The sequence below is a fragment of the Brassica oleracea genome, chromosome C9 (assembly GCF_000695525.1).
Source record: "Brassica oleracea var. oleracea cultivar TO1000 chromosome C9, BOL, whole genome shotgun sequence".
NCBI classification, from domain to species: domain Eukaryota; kingdom Viridiplantae; phylum Streptophyta; class Magnoliopsida; order Brassicales; family Brassicaceae; genus Brassica; species Brassica oleracea.
The window spans coordinates 4496888-4517592 of record NC_027756.1 but is presented as its reverse complement, the minus strand read 5'-3'; the positions used below and the strand labels follow the sequence as shown (position 1 = coordinate 4517592).

Below are 20705 nucleotides of genomic sequence, written 5' to 3'. Positions count from 1 at the left end.
TGTTTTTACATGTTCATCTTGTGTGATGTCATTCAACACAGCAATGCAGCATCATAGTATCTTTCCACGCGTGAAATTGTAACACTGTTTAAATCAACTTAATGTTTAAATAACAATGTTTACAGTTTCGGAGGAATTAGTTTAAAATCAATACTTCATGTATGTAATTCAAAAAATAGAGTTGTTTACGTGGTTTTTGATATGGATTAAAAGTTTGTGTGTAAAAAAAACTGGAACAACTAGTTTTTAGGGGAATAAGCTTTTTTCTACTGTTTATGTTGTTCGTGTGTCAAAAAAACCGGGAACAATTAGTTTATATATGAATTGGCCATTTTTCCTAAAAGAATAACCAGCTAAAATTAATATATGATTTTTGGAGAAAATTGCATAAACGATAACTTCACATTAAGGCAAGTATACATGAAACTAGGGAAGTTTGATCCCTTATTTAGTTTCCTAACTGTACATTACCTGCTTACACACGTTGTGCAATTAACTCGCTACATATATAAACATTTGAGGGTACCATAAATCAAATTTATTTTAAATTATTCAAACGTCACCATTTTAATGATTTCAAACGTATTTACGTTTTAAACGACCAAGTAGAGTCTAACCGTGTATATTTAGCCCGACAATAGATGTCAACTTAAGAGGTTCAAAGAACAAAACTTACTTTATCTAAAGTCTCAATCTTCAAGATCTTCATCCATGTCTTCTCCATCTTCTTCACTACCCTCTTCACCTTCTTCTCCACTACCCTCTTCATCGCCATCTTCATTTTGCTTCTTCTTGGCTGTCCTTTCATCCACATTTTCTAAAACAAGCCCATATAAAACAATATCAAGATGCTGCAACCAGTGGTAGACAAGATTTTTTTTTTTTTTAAAACACACAATGTGGGGGATAAGAATAGCATTTACCGCTTTCATCAAATATGATTCCTCCTGAACACAACCCTTCCTCCACTTTAACTAGCTGCATAGTCATCCTCGGTCCAATCTCTTGCAGTTTCACTGCACTCTTTGTGGACCCCCTATTAACTCTGCCTAGATCAGATGATAGTGTCACTGTCGCCGCTTCTTCATCTCCTTCGCTCTCTGATCCATACCCAGCCCTGAAAAATAAAATCCACCAAACAATCACAATAATTCATTTCACACTGGAATCAAATGAGATCCTTACTTGGTGACAAAATCACTAACATCCTGCAGATTCCTAAGATCAGGAACCTCATGCTTTTCCACAAACTTTCTGAGCCTACGAGACACTCCTACAGGCTGAAGCCTTATGGAATAATGCCGAAAATCAATGAGTTTTGTGTCTTTGTTGTAGTTCAAGAGTACTAATCTCTGACATGTAGAGAGCTTGACCTGACAGACATATTATTTCCCAATCAAATTAGCTGAAAACAAGTTTACAGCCAGTAATAATAAAAAGCACAAACAAACTTACAGTGTTGATATCAATAGCTGGGAATATGTTCTGAAACATGATCGTTGCTAGCTTCAGATGCAGCTCCTGAGTGCCAAATCCAGAAAGTACAATCTAAACAAAGACAACACCCTCAACTGTTAGCAAAACCAAACCGGAAGTGACTAAGAGATACTGAGATAGATTACCAAAGGGGGGTTCTTAAAAAGATCTGGAGGACATCTAGGCCGAAGCTGAGACTGAGCTATATCCGAGGCTAACGAGTACTGATGAATCTTGAACGTGAGAGTAGGACCCTGAGGGGTTCTCGCTACTCTCAGAGACAACGCAGACGCTGTTTTCTTTAGCATGAGGAAATGAGTAACACCCATTGGACCAGATACATTCAAAAAGTCTCTTAAAGTGTTCCTCTTCTTCTCCTGTGAAGGTTAACAGCTTTTGCATCAGTAAATGGTCACTCAAATGATTTGAGTCAAATCACAAACCCTCCAAACATATATTAAAACCCTTGACCTTAAGACTGAGAGCAGTGTAGGGAAGCATGAGCTTCCTCAAATCCATCTGAAGCTGTTTGACAGAGCCAGGAAGCTTCGTCCTCGAAAAGACGAAGCTTTTTGGGATCTTATCACCGGTGACATGATCAACATTCGCTTGGTTGTTCTTCTTCATCGCAATAGGCTTCACATTGACCCTACCCTTCTTATTCTAATATCATCACAAAGTGTTAGAAACACAGTGAATACAGAGAAACTCATCAAAGAAGTGTTTCCACTTACGTTTTTGAAACGACCCATTTGATTGATATCAGCAAAGCTTCCACAGATTCTGAAATACAAAGACGATACATTTATGTACAATGACCTCGAAAGTTAGGGTTTTTTTCAAAAACCCAGAACCATGGATGATTGAATTAAAAAGACAATCAAAGAATTGAATCGAATTAGAAACCATTACCAAAGCCCTAATTTCGCCAGCCGGAGGTAGGAGATGACGGCCAATTTAAAAGATCATTCATCCGATGATTAATCCCTATATACTCAAACCGGTTTCCGAATTAAAAGAATAAACCAAACCGGTTTTCCCTAACCCGGTTTAGATTAATTTTCTCACCACGAATCCGGTTTAATATTCCGACCAATTACAACAATTACCCAAAAAAGAATCCAAACCGGTTCTCTAAAACCCGGTTTAGATTAATTTTCTTATCACGAGTCCGGTTTAGTACTTAAACCAATTTCATAAAGAGAATTGATCCAGTTATTTGTCTTTCCGACAAGATAGCTTAGCATTTTTTTTCTTCCTTACAACAATCACACAACTTGTTGTTCCGTCTTTGCTCATTGCTTGATTCTCTCTCTCCGTGGATATTTCTTTGGTAATGTTTTCTTCCTCAATGCTCTTCGATTAATCTTTGATGGATGTTCTTCGTCTTGCTCCAACTCAATTAACAAAGATCGCTTTTTTTTTTAAAATTCAATTCACATTTTAATCGAAAGTTTTTAACTTTTCGATACACTTTTTTACCTTTTTAAAGATTTCACTTTATTTATCATTGATGGTATGATTCTGGGTTTGTTTCATTTTCTCTTCTTCTTCGATGAACTCTGTTATACTATATGATAATCTCTCTAAAAACGACATCGTATCTGGATTCTGCGTTTGGTTAAAGGATGAAACTTTATTACATCAATGATCCGATTTTGTTACTCTTTCAGATTACTGTGTGTGCGCGTTGCAGAAAAGATGCTCAAGGTCCCTGAACACCAAGTAGCCGGCCACATCGCCAAAGAAGGGAAGCTAGGTCCACTCGTAGACGACCGAGGACGATTCTACAAGCCGCTTCAAGGCGACGCACGCGGCGAAAACGAGGCCAAGTTCTACGAGTCTTTCTCCTCCAACAAGAATGTTCCTGACCACATCCGTGGATACTTCCCTGTGTACCACGGCGTTCAGCTGGCTGAAGCCTCTGATGGATCAGGCAAGCTTCCACACATGGTTCTTGAAGACGTTGTTTCGGGTTACGTGAAGCCTTCGGTTATGGATGTTAAGATTGGGTCTAGGACTTGGTACCCTGACGTGTCCGAAGAGTATTTTAACAAATGTATAAAGAAAGATAGTGCCACCACCACGATTTCTTTGGGGTTCAGGGTTTCGGGTTTGAAGATTTTCGACTGCCAGGAGTCGAGGTTCTGGAGACCAGAAAAGAGGGTTGTTCTTGCGTATAAAGTTGATGGTGCTAGAATGGCTTTAAGGAAGTTTGTTTCGTCAAACCCCTCTGCTGACTCGGTACCGGACTGTGCATATGCGTCAGAAGTTTACGGAGGCTCTAATGGGATCTTGGCGAAGTTGCTGGAGCTTAAGGCTTGGTTTGAGACGCAGACGCTTTACCATTTCAACTCTTGCTCGATCTTGATGGTTTATGAGAATGAATCAGGGGGTGATGATGAGAGGAGGGCACAAGTGAAGCTGGTGGATTTTGCGCATGTTCTTGATGGAAACGGTGTGATTGATCATAACTTCTTTGGTGGACTCTGCTCGTTCATTAAGTTCATTCAAGATATACTTGAGAGCTCAGACAACCGCTGCGAGAATGGGCACTAGGGACTAACTAACTGTGTCCCTTCAAATAATAATCTCCAGTTCTTCCTTCCTTGGGCTAACTGTGTTTGGATACAGACTTGTGTCTCTTTCAATTGTATAATTTGGTTATGTCCTGCCGAACCAAACCATTGTACTGTACTTTTTCATATGAGTTTTAATGAAGTTTCCATGGAAGTAAACTAGATTTGGAGCCTGAAGAAGTAACAGTGTCAACATTAGTAAGCTGGAGAATTAGTGAAAAGTATTACTTAGAAGCGATTATCATCTTAGAACCTAACTTTACTCACTAACTACTAAGTAGTAGGCCTGGGCGTTTTTACTCCAATCCTACCTAAACCCGAACCGAAAAAACCGAAACTGGATTCAAACTGTTATACAAAAATATCCGAACGAGACTTATGAGCTTAGTATTTTGGGGTTTGGTTATAAAACGAACCGAACCGAAATCCAAACTAGGATCCGAAGATATTCGAAATTAGTTAAATGTGTTAATGTTTTTATATGTGTTGAAGTGATTTAGATATTTTAGAGTATTCAAAATATTTTTTGTAGTTTGTTTTATTTGTTATTTTAAATACTTTTTAGTTAATTTTAATATTTTAACTAATTTTAATTAGATTTGTGAATAATTTCTATATTTTGAAAAAAAATATTTATCAATTTTTGAGGTTTAAAAAACATATTTTTGGGCGATTTCAAACATTTCCGGAAGGAAACCAAACCGAACCCGACTCGAAAATTAATAAAACCCAAAAGGAACTTATGAGCATAACACCAAAAATCCGAATCAACCGAACCGAAACCGACGGGCCCGAACGCCCAGACCTACTAAGTAGTGTACTCAACTCTAAGCCACATATAGCCTAGAAACAGAGTGTTTCTGTTTCTGGCTCTAATTCTGGAGAGTGTTGAGCTTTCGGAGTGTTACAGGACGAAGAAAAATCTAACATTATGTAATAAGTTCCATTTGTGTCATTGTGTGTGTACATATACAGATGAAAGGATGCAGTTCTCATTTACATACCATTTTTAGTTACAATGACAAATAGATTTTGGTGGGGGGTGGGGAGTGGAATCAAAGGAAGGGATCAATACGAGGGTCGTGCTCGCTAGCCATAGCCATTCCTGTGCACAGACATGTCGGACACATCACCTGAACAACAAACACAGACAATTCAACATCCACATCTTTGGTTTTGGGCTTTTAGGTTTTGGTTTTTGATGGTTTATACCTTTCCAGCACCAGAACAGTTTGAACATCTTTCGGTTTTGGATGTTGTTGATACAGAATGGTTCCCTCCAGCAATAGCTGAGACTGGTTCAGATATAATAAGAGAACCTGTGCTAGAGCAACGGGCACATGCTAGATACCCTGTGTGTGTTACATAAGAAAAGTTATTAAAACCAACAACTTAAATCTCTTTATGAACAAGAAGAGGAAACATAATTACCAGTTCCTAGACAGTATTTGCATCTCTTGTGCTCTTGCTGCTTCACGTTGTTAACTTCAACTACCATCAAAGCTGAGATCACACCAACAGCTCCTCCAGAGAATGACGCCACTATTGGGTCTACTTGACTGGTGAACACACAAGAGTCAAGCATCCTTTCTATAAAGTTGCAAATGTATATAAAGAGAGATACTAAACCTCAATTGCATAGGTAGATGAAGGCTTTGAATGAAATCTTTATATGATGTGCCCCCTATACCTAGCTTCAGCTCTAGCTGCAGAAGTTACAAATCAAAAACTTTATTACATAAAGCAAAGAAATACTCATACACCCTCTGGTTTCAAAAAACATATTAAATACTGATTATTAATGAATTGTTTTTTTTTTTGTTATTAACGATTTTCCCGCAACTTAACCAATAAATTTCAATAAACACAATTATCTTTTTTTGAAGTTTATAATTTACCATTAAATAATGCATTTGAAAATGAAGATATATCTATTTGAAACAAAAAAAAATTCTCTAAAACGTGGATTTTTTCAAAAGGGAGGGAGTAAATGCCAATCTTGAAGCAAAGGGCTTACAGTAGGAGCTAGTAGGCCACCGAAGAGGATAATCCCAGCAATGAGTGAGAAGCAAGTTGCGTAATAGACTCTCAAATTGGCAGCAGTCTAGCAAAATGAAAGTGTATTTATTGATCAATTCAAAACACACAAAATCCTCCTCTAAAGAAAGTGTTTAAATACTTACCAATGGAGGTAAGAATGGGATGAAGGAGGGGAAGTTAGGTAGTTCGTGTTCTTGCTCTTCGTCTATGATTCCAAGCTCTGTGTTTCTAATCCGTTGTTGTATTCTTAGCCTCCGTACCTGTATTAACAGATAGTTAACGAAGGAGGAAGACAGTTTTAGAAACTAAAGGTTTCCACTTTAAGAAAGTAAACCTCTTCCATGTGCAAGAAGATCTTGTTTCGACGGCTTCTAATGTTGTCTTGAATCTCTTGTAATTGCATTTTGGCAAAGTCCTGTACTGTTTCAGGTCCTTCTATGATACAAAAGCTGCACCAAAAATAATCAAATTTAGAAACTTAAATACGATTAAACTCCAAAGTCTGTAACTTTACGGGTTCAACTCTCATGGGCATAACAAAAACATCGGTTTAAAGAGCTTAATTTGAATACCCGGCAGCGAATTTGTCGGAGGAATCAGAATCGAGGGAGGAAGAGTCTGAGTCCAAGGCCGTGAAACGCCATCTCAGCCTTCGGTTTCTCCCTGGTGAAGACAGCTTTGACACTGAAAGACGCGAACCGTACGGATCAGGTGGGTAGGAAACAGACAAGATCCTACCCAAACAAGACATGGTTTCGAGATCTTCAGCAGCGGATCAATTAGTTTGCCTGTTCTTTTATGTGTCTCTGTCTGTGTGGTTTAGTTTTGGTCGTACAGTGAGGAATCAGAAATCAGAAATCGAGACCGAGAGAGAGAGAGACCACCACACTCTATTACGAACTGTAGTTTTTGTACGTGGCGAGATGTTAGTGGTTGTTGTATTTGTTTATTTTACACTTGTTTTTAGTGTTGGTAGCTTTAATTAAATAAATTTCGTTTTCATAAAACTTGTGGTGGCAGGATATTTTTTTTTTTCCAGACTTGGGATTTTTTTTTTTGTTATGGATAATCCATGCATGTTTATCTTTAAAGGTGTTTACAAAAGAAAATACATAAGTGGGCGGTGTCGAATTATATTAAATGTTTTGGTGGGTTTTGTAAACATTTTCCTTGGTGCAAAGGCCTTTTACAATTGCGCTTTAAGATGATAACATGCTGACCCAAATATACTTGGTAGTTTTCTTTTTGCCATGTGCCAATATTACAGGGCTTATCTGTGAACTAGTCGTATTTCACCAACAAATTAAGAATATGTCACTAATTTTGAAGTTATTAGATCTCATAGCATTTGTGCTATATTTTCCCGGTTTTGTCCTTTTTTTGAACCAGTTGGCAGTTGCCAGTCAAAGAAAAAAAAACTGTAATCAATATTTGTGGTGATTATTGCGGTATGGTCGCGGCGGTAGTGGTTATCAGAACGGTGATATTGGTTATCGCACCGGCGGTGGCGGAGACTACGAAGATGATGACTACGGCAAGAGTGATTAAAAATGAAACAGAGGTTGTCAATCCAAAAGAAACAGTCATCTTTCATACAAAGATTAATATGATTGCGATGATCGGAGAAAGATATAATGTTATGGAAGAAGATAAGCAGAGTAAATAGAATAGAACATTCTTCATATGGTATAGTTCATATTAATGAAATTAATAATAGTGGAAGTAATGCTTATTCTCTGTCAATCTAAATTTTTCATAAACTAAACCCAAAACACTAATCACTATATAAATCCTAGCCCTAATATCAAAATATGCACACAGTACATAATATGAAGCATTATCAAATAAAATAGTAACAAACGAAATAACATAGTACATATTTTTCAAATTTTGAAATGCTTATGATTGCATGAATGAGGTAATGCTTACCTCAACGTCAGTCCAAACCTTCCATAAACTAAACCCAAAACACTAATCACTAAACTTAAAAAAAAAATATAAATTCTAACCCAAATATCAAAATATGCATGTAGTACATAATATGAAGCATATGAAATAAAATAGTAACAAAGGAAATAATATAGTACATATTGTCCAAATAGTATAGTATAACCAAAAACTTACGATACAAATGAGGGCGCCTCGACCGTAACGCCGTTTGTAGATTTCATGGCTATGGTGATGGTAGTTCAGTGATAAATGTGAATATGAATGAGGTGATAATTTATGAAAAATGATACTGATTATAGAAAAAAAATCTATAAATACAAAACACAATGGAGAATTAGTGATGATCGTATTGTAACGGCGTCGGAGGACAAGGTGGTAGAGATGAAAGTAGATTGATGGTAGTTGTTAATCGAAGAAGAAGAAGAAGAGATATTTTTATCTTTCATTAACCGGTTACTAAGAGCATTATAGTATATATTGCATAAATAATGGAAGTACTTTTTTCTTTGGTTATATATTTAATTATGTTTTGTTTTGTAGCTATCAAACCCAAATTCCCAATATTATATACCATGAGTTCCCAAACTTTTTCAGTTAAAAAAAATTTTCTAGTTACACAACATTTTTTGTTAATAGAAAAAATTTGGGTTTTAGACCTCTAATCTTATATACCATGAGTTCCCAGATTAGACCTCAAATCTTTTTTAGATTTGGAGTCAACATGTTAAATTTGGATTTATCATAAACTTAAAATTAGTTGTTGATAAGTAACTTATTCCAAATATGTTATTATTATTCATGTTTCATTGAAATATTCAATATGAAAACCATATATTTTCATACTACAACATTAAAATATTTTAATCTAAATGTAATCTTCTGTACTAAAAATAGTTTGAACCTAGGGCACAATACTTACCAATGTGCTACTAACACTTCGATTACATCTTACAGTAGAGTTCCAATAAAACTTTAAACTGCAATAGGGCGATTTTCATATATGCATTCACATCTATTGCATTTAAGCCAATCAAAATTCTAATTAGGTAATGTTGTGTAATATTGGGTGATCTGGGTGGAACTAGTAGTGACCCCTAGTGACTAGTGAGTCCAGCACGTGATAAAAGGTAAGGTTCACATAATGTTGTTAGAAACCTATGGACTAAATCGAAACTTTAAAATATGCATTACATTTTCTATTTAATGTTCATGTATTGTTTTTTTTTTTGAACTTATGTTCATGTATTGTTAATATGCATATATGAATTCTACATAGCTTATACTTTTTTGTCGGCACATAAGCTATATATCTACGATTCGACATTTTTTTGGAAGAAAAATTACATAGATGGGATGTATCAGTCCGGATTTTCCATCCTGTTCACTCCACTACACAACTTGATCCATTCACATCATATATACGTAATCCACTTTCTAGATATTTTGAAACAAACTGGAGGAATGTTGTAAGAAACACTATGTGAACCCCTATTAATATCCAATAGTTTGAATCTAGGTAGTGAGCTTTCAGATATTTTTTGGGTCTGTTATATTCATGTATATGTATAACAATATAGATTATGAATATGAATATTCGATCATATCCTAAAAGAGACATGGCATATGGTAGTTGCTCCACCGTAGGAAGTTGTGCGTGTGGACCGCTTCACCGTTGAAAATATGTTAAAAGTTGCCATCATTCCAAAAAGGATCCTTTAGATATTTCTTAGATCCAAAAACTTCGAGTGTTACTATAGAGCTAACTAAATCGTTGTCTGGGATAACTAAATCGTTGCCTGGGATAACAAAATCAGTGTAAAACTTGTGGACTAGTGTAAATTTTGTAGAATGGATAGGTGGATACCATCACTATAGTGTAAAAACAGTAGAGTAAAACAACCATAAGCATCAGAAAATAACAAAACTAGATATCAATTACAGAAAAAATTACGAAATAAATTGTTCTTTTCGATCTATAAATGTAATTTTAAATCACTGAAATTAACAATTTATATGTCTGTTCCATTTATTAAGTTAATATATATGTTTTATATACTATATTTTTGATGCACGTGCACGTACAAGATGAATCGATCGACGTCTACAAAGTTGATTTAGCCTGTTATTTTTTTTTCGTGTCATTAAACATTTATGTTTTATTGCCTCTGCATCTAAGTTTTACTTCTTGAATTCTATCTAGATTCTATGCACACACGTTTTTTCCTACTTGCGAAATGATATCATCATACAAAAATACCTATACAGTTTTACCAAAAAAAACTTTACAAAACACCGAGCTAATATAAGCAAAACCATATGATGACCTCTTACATACGTAATAAATCACATACTAGAATTTAGGTCTGAGACTTTTATCCGAGATCCGGATTCGATCCGGATCCGATCCGAAAATCCGGAAAGACCGAATCCGGATCCGGATAGTAAAATGTTGGATCCGTCAAAACCGGATCCGGATCCGAATACCTTAATTTTTTAGTCCGGATATCCGGATCCGTAAGTTTTATTAATAACTATTTCAAAATAGTAATATCTATATATAATTAATTAATTTAATATATTTTTATTTTTATAATAGTATATATAAATTTTATGTAAATTTTGTAATATTATACATAGAAACAATTAAAAACATTATATATTTTTTTAAATTTTTTTTTAATATTTTTATATATTAATATTATTTTTTATTTATTTTAAGGATCCAAATCTGGATCTGGATATCTGCCGGATATTACAATTTTTAGAAAGATATCCGACATCTGGATATCCGAGAACCCCGGATCCGGATAAGGATAGTAAAATTATGGATCCGCCGGATAAGGATCCGGATAAGGATCCGGATACCTTAAAATTGCCCGGATATCCGATCCGTCTCAGGCCTACTAGAATTACAGTTTAATAATAAAATCATACATAAACAAGCTTGAATAGTTTCTTGATTTCAGTGTTTGAATTAAGTTATGTCTTAGAAAAGTATAGACCCTTTGAACTTGATATAGCAAATTAATGTTAGTTTGGAAGGTTTCCAATTGAGTTCGATGAGTCAGTCGATAATACCCTAGGTAAACATTATTCGATTATTCTGAAATTTTGATCGAAAAGACATTCATTAAACCTGAACTTACCACAAATCATTACAATAGACTTAAGAGGCCATTTAATCAACTAAATCCGCGGATATATTGGCTTCTCGTGGTACAAAGACAAATTCGAGATCAGAAAATAGAGAGGATATATGAACAATTAATATACCTTGCAAAATCCAATAGACGCTTTGACTAATTTATTGTAATGATGAACTAGTGGTTTTCTACAATTATCGATGATGTTAATGTTTATAGCATTGTTTTATGGATGTATTTTTGTTGTAGTGATGATCATAATGCAGAACATTTCATAACCACAAGCCGTAATTAGTAAAAAATATAAATGGGAATGGCGTTAACGCGTCTTAAAGGGTTTGTTGAAGATAATATTTTCTACTTTAAAGAAATTCAAGTAGCTCAGTAATACCAAACATATAATCATTCCCTTTGACATATATTTACATATTTTAATGCCGACTTTAGTAGAGAAAATAAAGATAATCCATATGATCAGTTATGTAATTGATATTAAAACAAAAAGGTGAGAAAATTCACAGCTTGTGGCTTCATGATTGATCATTTTATTATATTGTTAGGGCGGTGGTGCCTATTTCCAGTTGATAACTACGTAAAAACTAGATAGCGCGGATATTGTTTTATCAAATTTTTTATTTATACTTTTTGTTATATATATATTTGACATCTATATAATATATTTTTTATGGATATTGAATTGATTTGTGTTATAGTATTAGTTTATAATGTAAATGTTTCATATAGAAATTTAATGGTTTAACTTGACGATTAATTATGATATTACTTTCCTTAAATTAAAAAAGTTAATTTTTCTTAATTTTTTTTTTTTTAATTTTGCATATTTTAACATTGTAATTATCAAAGTGTATTTTAAAAAAATATATGTGCTTAAATGTGTTCTAGATATATATCTTATTAAACATTAAGATTAACATTTTTAAAGAATGTATATATATAAAATTTATTAAATATAATTAACAAATTTATGGGATTTTCTTATATCACATTTTTTGTTAAAAATATTATAACACATTTGGCCAGAAAATATCAATGGATAGAATTTTAAGATCATCAATTTGCTAGTTAAATTCATTTATGGATTAGACCCATTATTTAAACACTATAATTTGACAAAGAAACAAAATTAAGCTCACACTTGTAACAGATTTTTGTCGGGGAAGGAAAAAAAATCTGTAAGCTCAACAACTTCTTTTGTTAAAAAAAATTGTTTCTGTCTTATTTACAAAGGTTGGTTTGAAATGTAATAGATGAAACATATCATATTTGGCTTACATGATTGTGGATATTAGACATTCAAGCTTCATTGCTGACTATGTTATGTTCATAATGGCAGGCAACATAATGAAAATTTAAGTAGATGTAACAGAGGAACAAACGATTTCGGTTTAGATAAATGCCTCACATTCAAGCTTCACTGGTGATAGATGATGTGGAAATAAAACGATTCAGTTTATTATTCAAACCAAACGTAAGTCTACTTCTAGAGATTGTTAAAATGTTTAGTATGATGAAATATGGACAAACATGTATTGATATGAATTGATTTGGTTATGGTATGTTGCATGTGCAATTCGTAAACTGAAGATGAGCAATTATGAGGTTTATATTGACCTGATATTACCTGTACGTATTGAAGCGATCAAGCAGAGAAAAATAGGCGCCTTGTGCTAGTATTGTTAGTGTAAGGTCGGTTGACTATTGGTACGACTAAAAGTTATATTTGTTAGCTTTCAGTAGATAACCAAAGTATGATTTGTTTAAAGTCGGTTTGAATTAAGTCACTCGATAATATTAGGAATATTTTGTATTGAGTATGGATAATAAATTGTAAAAGCTAGAATAGACCCAAAAGTTAATGATAACCTTTTTAAGTAGATAAAAAGTAGGACTCTATTTTAATAGATTAGATTATATAACCAAAAAAATGTATATCTCAACATGCGTAGGAGATACATTTGCAATGCATTTTTCTTCTTTTTACCTGTTTCTTTTCCTCAGAAAATAAGTTTTTGAAAAAAAAAATATCAGAAAGGGTGGGTCCATCGTACACTATTAAACCCACTTGTCACTGACCGTTGTCTATCAGAAATGCTTCATGTTGCTGCCTATATAAATGGTGCGAGAAGCTTTGTTACAATAACTTCATAGCAAAACAAGATTTAGAAGTAGAAGAACATTTATAAAAAAACTTACCAACAAAATTAAAAAAATGATCAAAGGGCTCTTGTTGGTTTTGTTCTTTTTAATCACTGTCAAGACTTCTGTTTCTCGTCCATTAGCATGGTCAAAAGGTAACATGTCACAAGGCCAAAACACCCAAGGCGAAAGTGGGTCGGGCCGTGGGCCCAACTGGGATTACAATTGGGGTTGGGGTTCTGCTCCTGGATCGGGATGGGGTTACGGGTCGGGATCAGGTAGATCTCCCACGGGTTGGGGAAGAGGATCCGGATATGGGTATGGGTCTGGATCTGGATCAGGTAGCGGATATGGATACGGTTCCGGAGGTGGCGGAGCACGTGGTGGTGGGTATGGTTATGGAAGCGGAAATGGTCGGTCTGGAGGAGGTGGTGGTGGCTCTAATGGTGAAGTTGCCGCTTTGGGCCACGGTGGTAAATATCATCCGTGATGATAAGCTTGTAACTCCCAACTTAAAAGGTTTTGGGAGTAGTTTAAGTGTTTGAAATATCAAGGTTATTAGGTTTGGTACCCTTTTTAAATGTAACTCTTCCTTTGTCTTGTATTGTATGCTTAAAATATGGTATATGGATTATGTGGTCGGAATATCTTATGAACGTCTTTGCATGAATATGTGATATACTTTAGTGTATTTGTATGTATCCAGACGGGTGTCTAGATAATCAAAAGGAAAAATATGATACGTTAGAAACTCATACCGGTTTTAACAGTTTTGTATTCGAAAATGACTATATTTTTTTATTCACTTGTTAAGATTATGGTTTGCATTAACGATATATATCTATGCATTTTTGTTACTATTAAAACTTGCTCTGGTTAGGCTGCATGTTACTATTCCTAATCTTATCCTATCAAATGAATGGTCATTTAAAGACGCGAACGGCAATTAATGTATCAGCTACATGCAAATCTATACATTAAGAACCCATTACACACTTGGTTAGAGATAGTGGGAAAATGGATCCAAGGTTACTGGAGGCTGGAGCCCTGGTATTTATACATTACGTAGTTTCTACATTTAGTAGCATAAATTAATATTATCTCAAAAGTCGATAGAAATACAAAAGGAATCTAAACAACAATGAAAAGAAGAAACCGTGAGATACCATTGAACGATTTGACAAAGTCCTAAGCTCGATCCCAAATGTACCCAAAAGTCTGCCTGCCTGCGTACTAATTTTTTTTTTGACGCGAGTGTCTGAGCCCATTTGCTGAGCTTTAAAGCCTTAAATAAACTTTTAGAAGGATTAAATAGTCGTAGGCTCAGATTCGGGTAGGATGGAGGAATTAGAGTACAACAAGGAGAAGAATGTGTTTGATAAGAGTTCATCAAGAGACTTTCGGGAAGTCAGGTGACGTGGCCTGCCTGGACATTGCGCCTGTTCCTGAAGGAAGACAAAGATCCCCCTTCCTTGCTGTGGGATCATATGATATAATTATTACGGTGCGTATTCTATCTCTGGACCCAGATGACCGTCTGCAGATTCTCATGTTTGAACGAAACCATGGTTCCTCTGAGGTACACGCCTAGAAGGTTTGTTGTACATCCCAAGAAGAAGCTGTTGGTTATCGTAGAAGAGCGTGAAGCTGCAAGAAAGGAATGTTTTGAGCCGGTGGAGTCGAGAGAATGGTAAATGCAGTGCAGATCAGATGGAGAATGGTGGGGACCATGAGGATAAGGAAGACCCGCTCTGTGATGAGCAGCATGGCTATCCCAAAGCCGAGTCAGAGAAGTGGGTCTCTTGCATCAGAGTTTTTGACCCTAAGACAGCTGATACAACTTGTCTACTGGAACTTTCAAGACAACGAAGCTGCTTACAGTGTATGCACAGTTAATTTTCATGCCAAAGAGTATGGTACTTTACTGGCTGTTGGCACAGTCAAATGTATGTGCGAGCAGTTTCCAACACTTCCAATAGATTTACAGAGGAAAATAGCAGTTGAGCTGGATAGAACACCTACCGAGATTCTCAAGAAGCTTGAAGACGCTAGGAACAAGATCATTTAGTTCGTTTGTTGTAGTGTGCTTTTTGTCCAAGTGAGAACTGATGAAGTTTGTTCTTCTTCTACTGTTACAATGTCTGCAATTTCCACCTATCTCTACGGCAAGATTCCAGAGACAGAGGAGATGGCTAAGAAGGAGAAGTCACGTGCCAAGTTCTCGCAGAAAACGCTCATTCACATCATTCCGTTCGCCCTTTCTTGTATGTGCTCTAGTCCTGCGTATTGTAATGGACATCCCTAAAGTACCCGAACTAATGCGAACTTCATTATGTATCTAGAAATTTAATGTATTTGAATTACAGGATCCGAATTGACATGAAACCTGAAGTGACGAGGAATATGGTATTATATAGTAGGAGAAGTTTTAGAAAGAAAGAGAAAAGCTTAAAATATTTTTTTATTAAAAGCTTACAGAAAAAAACTTGAAACTGTGATTACCCCATTGATACGTTATAATTTGGCATTTGCTCTTTGATCTAGCAAAAGATAGCAAGATAAAATATCCATAAAAAAATAGAACATATCAAATACAAACTGCAAATAGAAAAAAAAGAAACAGATCAAAGAGATAGATTGCAAATATTAAAAAAAAATAATGATTTTAATTTTTAAAAAATTTTTTTTTTTTTTTTTTTTTTTTGCAAATGACTTTGTCAAATTGTTCAATGGTATCTCACGGTTTCTTCTTGTCGATAGTATCAGACACAACTAGATTTTAACCCGCACACCCGTGCGGGTAACATTTCATTTATAAATATACAATTTTATATTATTTTGTATATAATAATTTATGATAATATATTGCTGTCATTTTAAAAATAACTAAATAGATGATATATAGTTCCAAATATTAAAATTTAGCATATGTTAACAATTTTTATTTTTTGTAAAAATTATAACATAATTTATGAATATTAATTATTTTAAAAGGTGAATGATATTTTAGTCACTTTAAACGGTGAATGATATTTTATTTATTTATCTTAATGAAAGTATGTTTTCAAAATATATTGGTTTACCAATTCAACATAATTTTAATATGTTTGCATAAAAAAATAATTTTAATATGTAATTCATTTATTACTTCTATTTTAATATACTGTAGAATATACTTATAAAATTTATAAAATTAGGAAATAATTTCATTATTTTATTTATAATAAAAATTTAATTAAAATTAATTTATAATAACATCATACTACTAATTGCAAAATTAATCAGTGCATTGATTAAAAGAATATTTAAAATTTTAAAAAGATTTTGTTAATTTTTTCTCAACAGATTTTGTTATTCCTAAAACTAAAATTTAAATTTATAGTTAAAATAAATTTGTTATTAATATCCTTATAAGTATTTAGAAATTTTATATATTAAATAAACTAATGCAAACAATAAAAAATATTATTTTAATACATGGACCTAGACTTTTAATATGACTATTTTGTAATAGATAAAAATGGTACTTCTCTTTTAATAGAGAAGATGAAAACATCATTCTGTTTTTTTTTTCTCTTACATAAATCTGTATTATTCTTATTCATATGTATATTATAAAGTAGATGGTAGATGTGTATATATAGTCATACCCAAAGCAATAGTTTATTAATATCTTTATATTATAATAATTTGTAATTTTGTAATTATATTGAGATATTCACACAAGTATGTTCTTGAAGTTTCTTAAGCCGCTCAATTTGCTGGGTTAGAGCAATGAGCTATACATTCTGCTTGCATAACATAACACTGTAATTTTTCTGGCGGTGCGTTGTTACAGCAAAAACAACATGTTCCAAAACATGGAAGGAGACGCAAAATACTTCCTCTTGAACTCTAAACCATATGCGTTTCTCAAGGAAAATATGATTAAAAATGGAAAATGAAAATATAGTATATGCATAGTTGCAATGTCTATGATGATAAAATGGAATATTTGTTATAATATGCATCATTGCATTGTACATACATGTAGAGGAACGAGAGAATCATAAAGAGGCACAAAATAGCAAGATGTTATGATGACGTTTTCGTAATACTCTTCTAAAAACGATGCATTTGTTTGCTATTTCATGGTTGTATTACCTAGCTACAGACGTACAATAGAAACTATATATATACATATGTAAGAGCAACCTTATTACTCTCGTATTTAAAATGGGGTTCTAAATTAAATAATAACTAGATTTTATTTGAAAGGGTAGGTATAACTTTTTGTTTTTTTTTTTTGAAAAATTCTTCATATTTTAATTTTTTTCGTAATTATATTTGTGTATAAATTTTAAAAAGCTCAATAATATAACCATAGAATTGTTTAATAAGTTAAATAATTCAGTTACATCAATAAAAGAAAAGTATTAGAGTGAAGTGGGTCCTACCAGTTACAAATAAAATGCAACTCGTCTATTTCCTGTAGAAAAATTATGTAACTACCGTCACTTATAATTAATTTCAGATTCAATTATATGAAAATAATTAGTTGGACATAATATTTATCAATTGGTCATGATTTTAATTTAATAGAATAGATTATTTTAATAAAAATAATTAATTAATTTAAGATAAATTAAATCATATATACATAAGTAAATGTAATTAAAAGTCTTACAGAATATCTCATAATATCTTAAATAAATATTTTTCTTTGTCTCTCCTTTCATTTTTTCTTTATTACTTAGATATTCATTGAATTTTATAGATGAAATTACTCTTACTGGTTATGCATTAATTTATGGTTTAATTATTTTAGTTTTTTCCTATTCCTAAGTAAAATGTTAAATAAAAAATTAGAAATATGAAATGGATGCATGAATAAGTAGATCAATTTCATCCATAAAATTCAATGAATATCTAATTAATAAAAAAATGAGAAGATGTATATTTTTAATTTAAAATATTATGAGATATTCTTTAATACTTTCAAATACATATTTGTTAATGTATAAATGACTTAATATATTTTATACATTTAAATTAATTAATTAATTTTTATTAATATAATAATCTTCTTTGATTAGAATCCCATTTTAGATACTAGACTAATAACTAATAAGGTTGCTCTTTCATATTATATATATATAGTCTATATTGTACGTTCGAGAAAATACAACCATTAAATAGCAAACAAACACACCGTTTTTGGAAGAGTATTACGATAATGGCATCGTCACATCTTACTATCATGTGCCTCATCATGATTTCTCTCATTCTTATATAGCAGTGTATGTACAATGCAATGATGCATATATAAAAGATATTCTATTTTCTATTATTTATCATCAAAGACATTGTAACTATGCATATACTATTATATTAATTCTATTTTTTTTTAAATGCTATTTTTCTTATAGTGGGTGACGCATATACGGTCTAGAAGCAAAAAGAAGACAGTGCCTCCCTGTAGAATGTTCCTTACCCAGAGTAGGAAGATATTGTGCTTGCTGTGTCGAAGGAGAGAAAACATTAAAATGTTGGGTTAAGAAAGAAGAATGTATGGCTAATTGCAAGAAGCTCCCAGTTCGTTGAATGGCTTAAGAAACTTGAAAGATTTAGAACATATTCATGAGAAATATCTCAATAAAATTATTAAAATTTTATAAAATTCAGATATTAATTAATTATTGTTTTGGATATCATAATATACATCTACTTAAATCTACTTACATATGATAACAAACTTGTGTAATATAAAGAAAAAATAGAATGCACCTTTTCTCTTTTTATCTTTGCAATTTATCTTTTAGTTAAATTCACAATTTTCTATCAATTGACCACAAGCTCACTCGAAATCTAACATAATCAAATTGGGTCTAAACATTAAAAAGCTAGACTAAGATAAGTTATAATTCTGCATGTCATGCTGAAAAGGTACTTATTTTTAGTATTTTTTCTGGAAATATATATTGTGAATTGTAACCCTTTTATTTTACTTTGGTCGTTGTAAACCTAAGGGGTAAATTTTAATTGGTCTGTAATGAACTTGCATTTACATGTTACAATAAAGCACTTTTCTAAGGAACAAATCAAATGTTTTGATATAGTATTGTATTCTAAAATGTTATTTTGACAATATAATTTTATTTTCTAAAAGTTAGCATTTCAAAAATCATCTTTATTTAAATTAAAAAACCAAGACTAATTTATCAATCTCGTCATACAGTTTCATAGTGTCATGCATTTTTTTTATCAAGATTATAACTGAGTAACTATAACAAGGATCAAACTTTGTAGATGGGGATTTGGGGATGAGAGAAGAATCTATCGCGGCTAGGATTGAAGGATTGATGATCGAAGGAGACATCAACAACGATAGTGATGGAACTCAGACTGGTTTCTCGGGCGCCACATTAAAACTTGGTGGCGATTCAGACAAACTAGACCATGTTGCTCGGAGCACACGAGCTTCGAGGAAACTAATCAAAGGGTTCCATTAAAATTTATAAATTTGATGGATAAAGGTTCTTGTTTAATTGCCATCTTTACTCATGATTAGCCATTTTGATATTTTGTTTCTACGTTACTTTATTGTGTGGAAGTATGAAGAAGAATGACAATGAATATGGTATTATATAGTAGGGGAAGCTTTAGAAAGAGAGATAAAATCTTAAAATATTTTTTTGGATTGAGAAACTTAAAACCATGATTATCCCATTGATCTGTTATGGTTTAGAATTCTCTTCGATCTAGCAAAAGAAAAAGAAAGCAAGATAAAATATCCCTAAAAAATAGAACATATCAAATACAAACTGCAAATAGAAAAAAAAAAACAGTCAAGAAGATAAATTGCAAAGATAAAAAGAGAAAATGTGACACTTCAAAGCTTTTTTTTTTTGGTAAAAATGTTAACATATTATTACCAATTTTCTTTTTTTTTGACAGAACTACAGAGAAAACAAGAATCGGAAAACAAAACAAAAAAAACTAAACAATACTCGGATTAACCCAACACAGGAAGGACACAAAGAAAGACATCTAACCACTGGACTAGACAGAGTCAGAACATCCCGCTTGCCGCAAAAAAAAAACCTCAGTTAAACCGAGAGACAGAACCCAGTAATTTTGGCTTCCCCCATGATCTGCTCTTTATGATCAGGTTCAACCAAGAACAGCTCGCAGGCGACCTCCAAAGCTGAGACAACTCGATCAGACATCAAGAAATCGAGGCCAACCACAACGCAAGGCAAGTCGAGCTTTTATTCGTGTAACAAGAAACCAAGAGCCAAACAAGCCATAGACCCGACTTGACTCCGGAGACCGCCACACCGGACCGCGAACCCAAAGGACACAGGCAAAAACGGCTGAG

The 20705-nt window shown here is 33.1% G+C and overlaps 5 protein-coding genes across 5 annotated transcripts; 3 read left to right on the top strand and 2 right to left on the bottom strand.

Moving 5' to 3' along the window:
- Positions 1–615: 615 nt before the first annotated feature.
- On the bottom strand, positions 616–2458 carry LOC106315822 (peter Pan-like protein). The gene is made up of 8 exons (XM_013753646.1): positions 2389–2458; positions 2211–2259; positions 1948–2139; positions 1623–1853; positions 1456–1548; positions 1186–1373; positions 924–1117; positions 616–817 (listed from the first exon to the last, which is right to left on the bottom strand). The coding sequence occupies exons 2-8, from the start codon at positions 2226–2228 to the stop codon at positions 690–692; spliced, it is 1044 nt and encodes a 347-aa protein (XP_013609100.1). The 5' UTR covers positions 2229–2259; positions 2389–2458; the 3' UTR covers positions 616–689.
- A 252-nt stretch (positions 2459–2710) lies between these two features.
- On the top strand, positions 2711–4214 carry LOC106313593 (inositol polyphosphate multikinase beta). The gene is made up of 2 exons (XM_013751451.1): positions 2711–2809; positions 3150–4214. Exon 2 carries the CDS (start codon positions 3178–3180, stop codon positions 4033–4035), a length of 858 nt encoding a protein of 285 aa, XP_013606905.1. The 5' UTR covers positions 2711–2809; positions 3150–3177; the 3' UTR covers positions 4036–4214.
- Positions 4215–4972: 758 nt separating this feature from the next.
- LOC106313695 lies at positions 4973–6987 on the bottom strand. Its single transcript, XM_013751589.1, has 8 exons — positions 6668–6987; positions 6430–6544; positions 6239–6355; positions 6073–6159; positions 5685–5761; positions 5487–5614; positions 5268–5407; positions 4973–5188 (listed from the first exon to the last, which is right to left on the bottom strand). Exons 1-8 carry the CDS (start codon positions 6844–6846, stop codon positions 5111–5113), a joined length of 921 nt encoding a protein of 306 aa, XP_013607043.1. The 5' UTR covers positions 6847–6987; the 3' UTR covers positions 4973–5110.
- Positions 6988–13328: 6341 nt separating this feature from the next.
- LOC106315899 (putative glycine-rich cell wall structural protein 1) lies at positions 13329–14114 on the top strand. Its single transcript, XM_013753738.1, has one exon. The coding sequence runs from the start codon at positions 13419–13421 to the stop codon at positions 13833–13835; it is 417 nt and encodes a 138-aa protein (XP_013609192.1). The 5' UTR covers positions 13329–13418; the 3' UTR covers positions 13836–14114.
- A 1368-nt stretch (positions 14115–15482) lies between these two features.
- Positions 15483–19836, top strand: LOC106314147. Its single transcript, XM_013752081.1, has 2 exons — positions 15483–15609; positions 19634–19836. Exons 1-2 carry the CDS (start codon positions 15483–15485, stop codon positions 19834–19836), a joined length of 330 nt encoding a protein of 109 aa, XP_013607535.1.
- Positions 19837–20705: the final 869 nt, after the last annotated feature.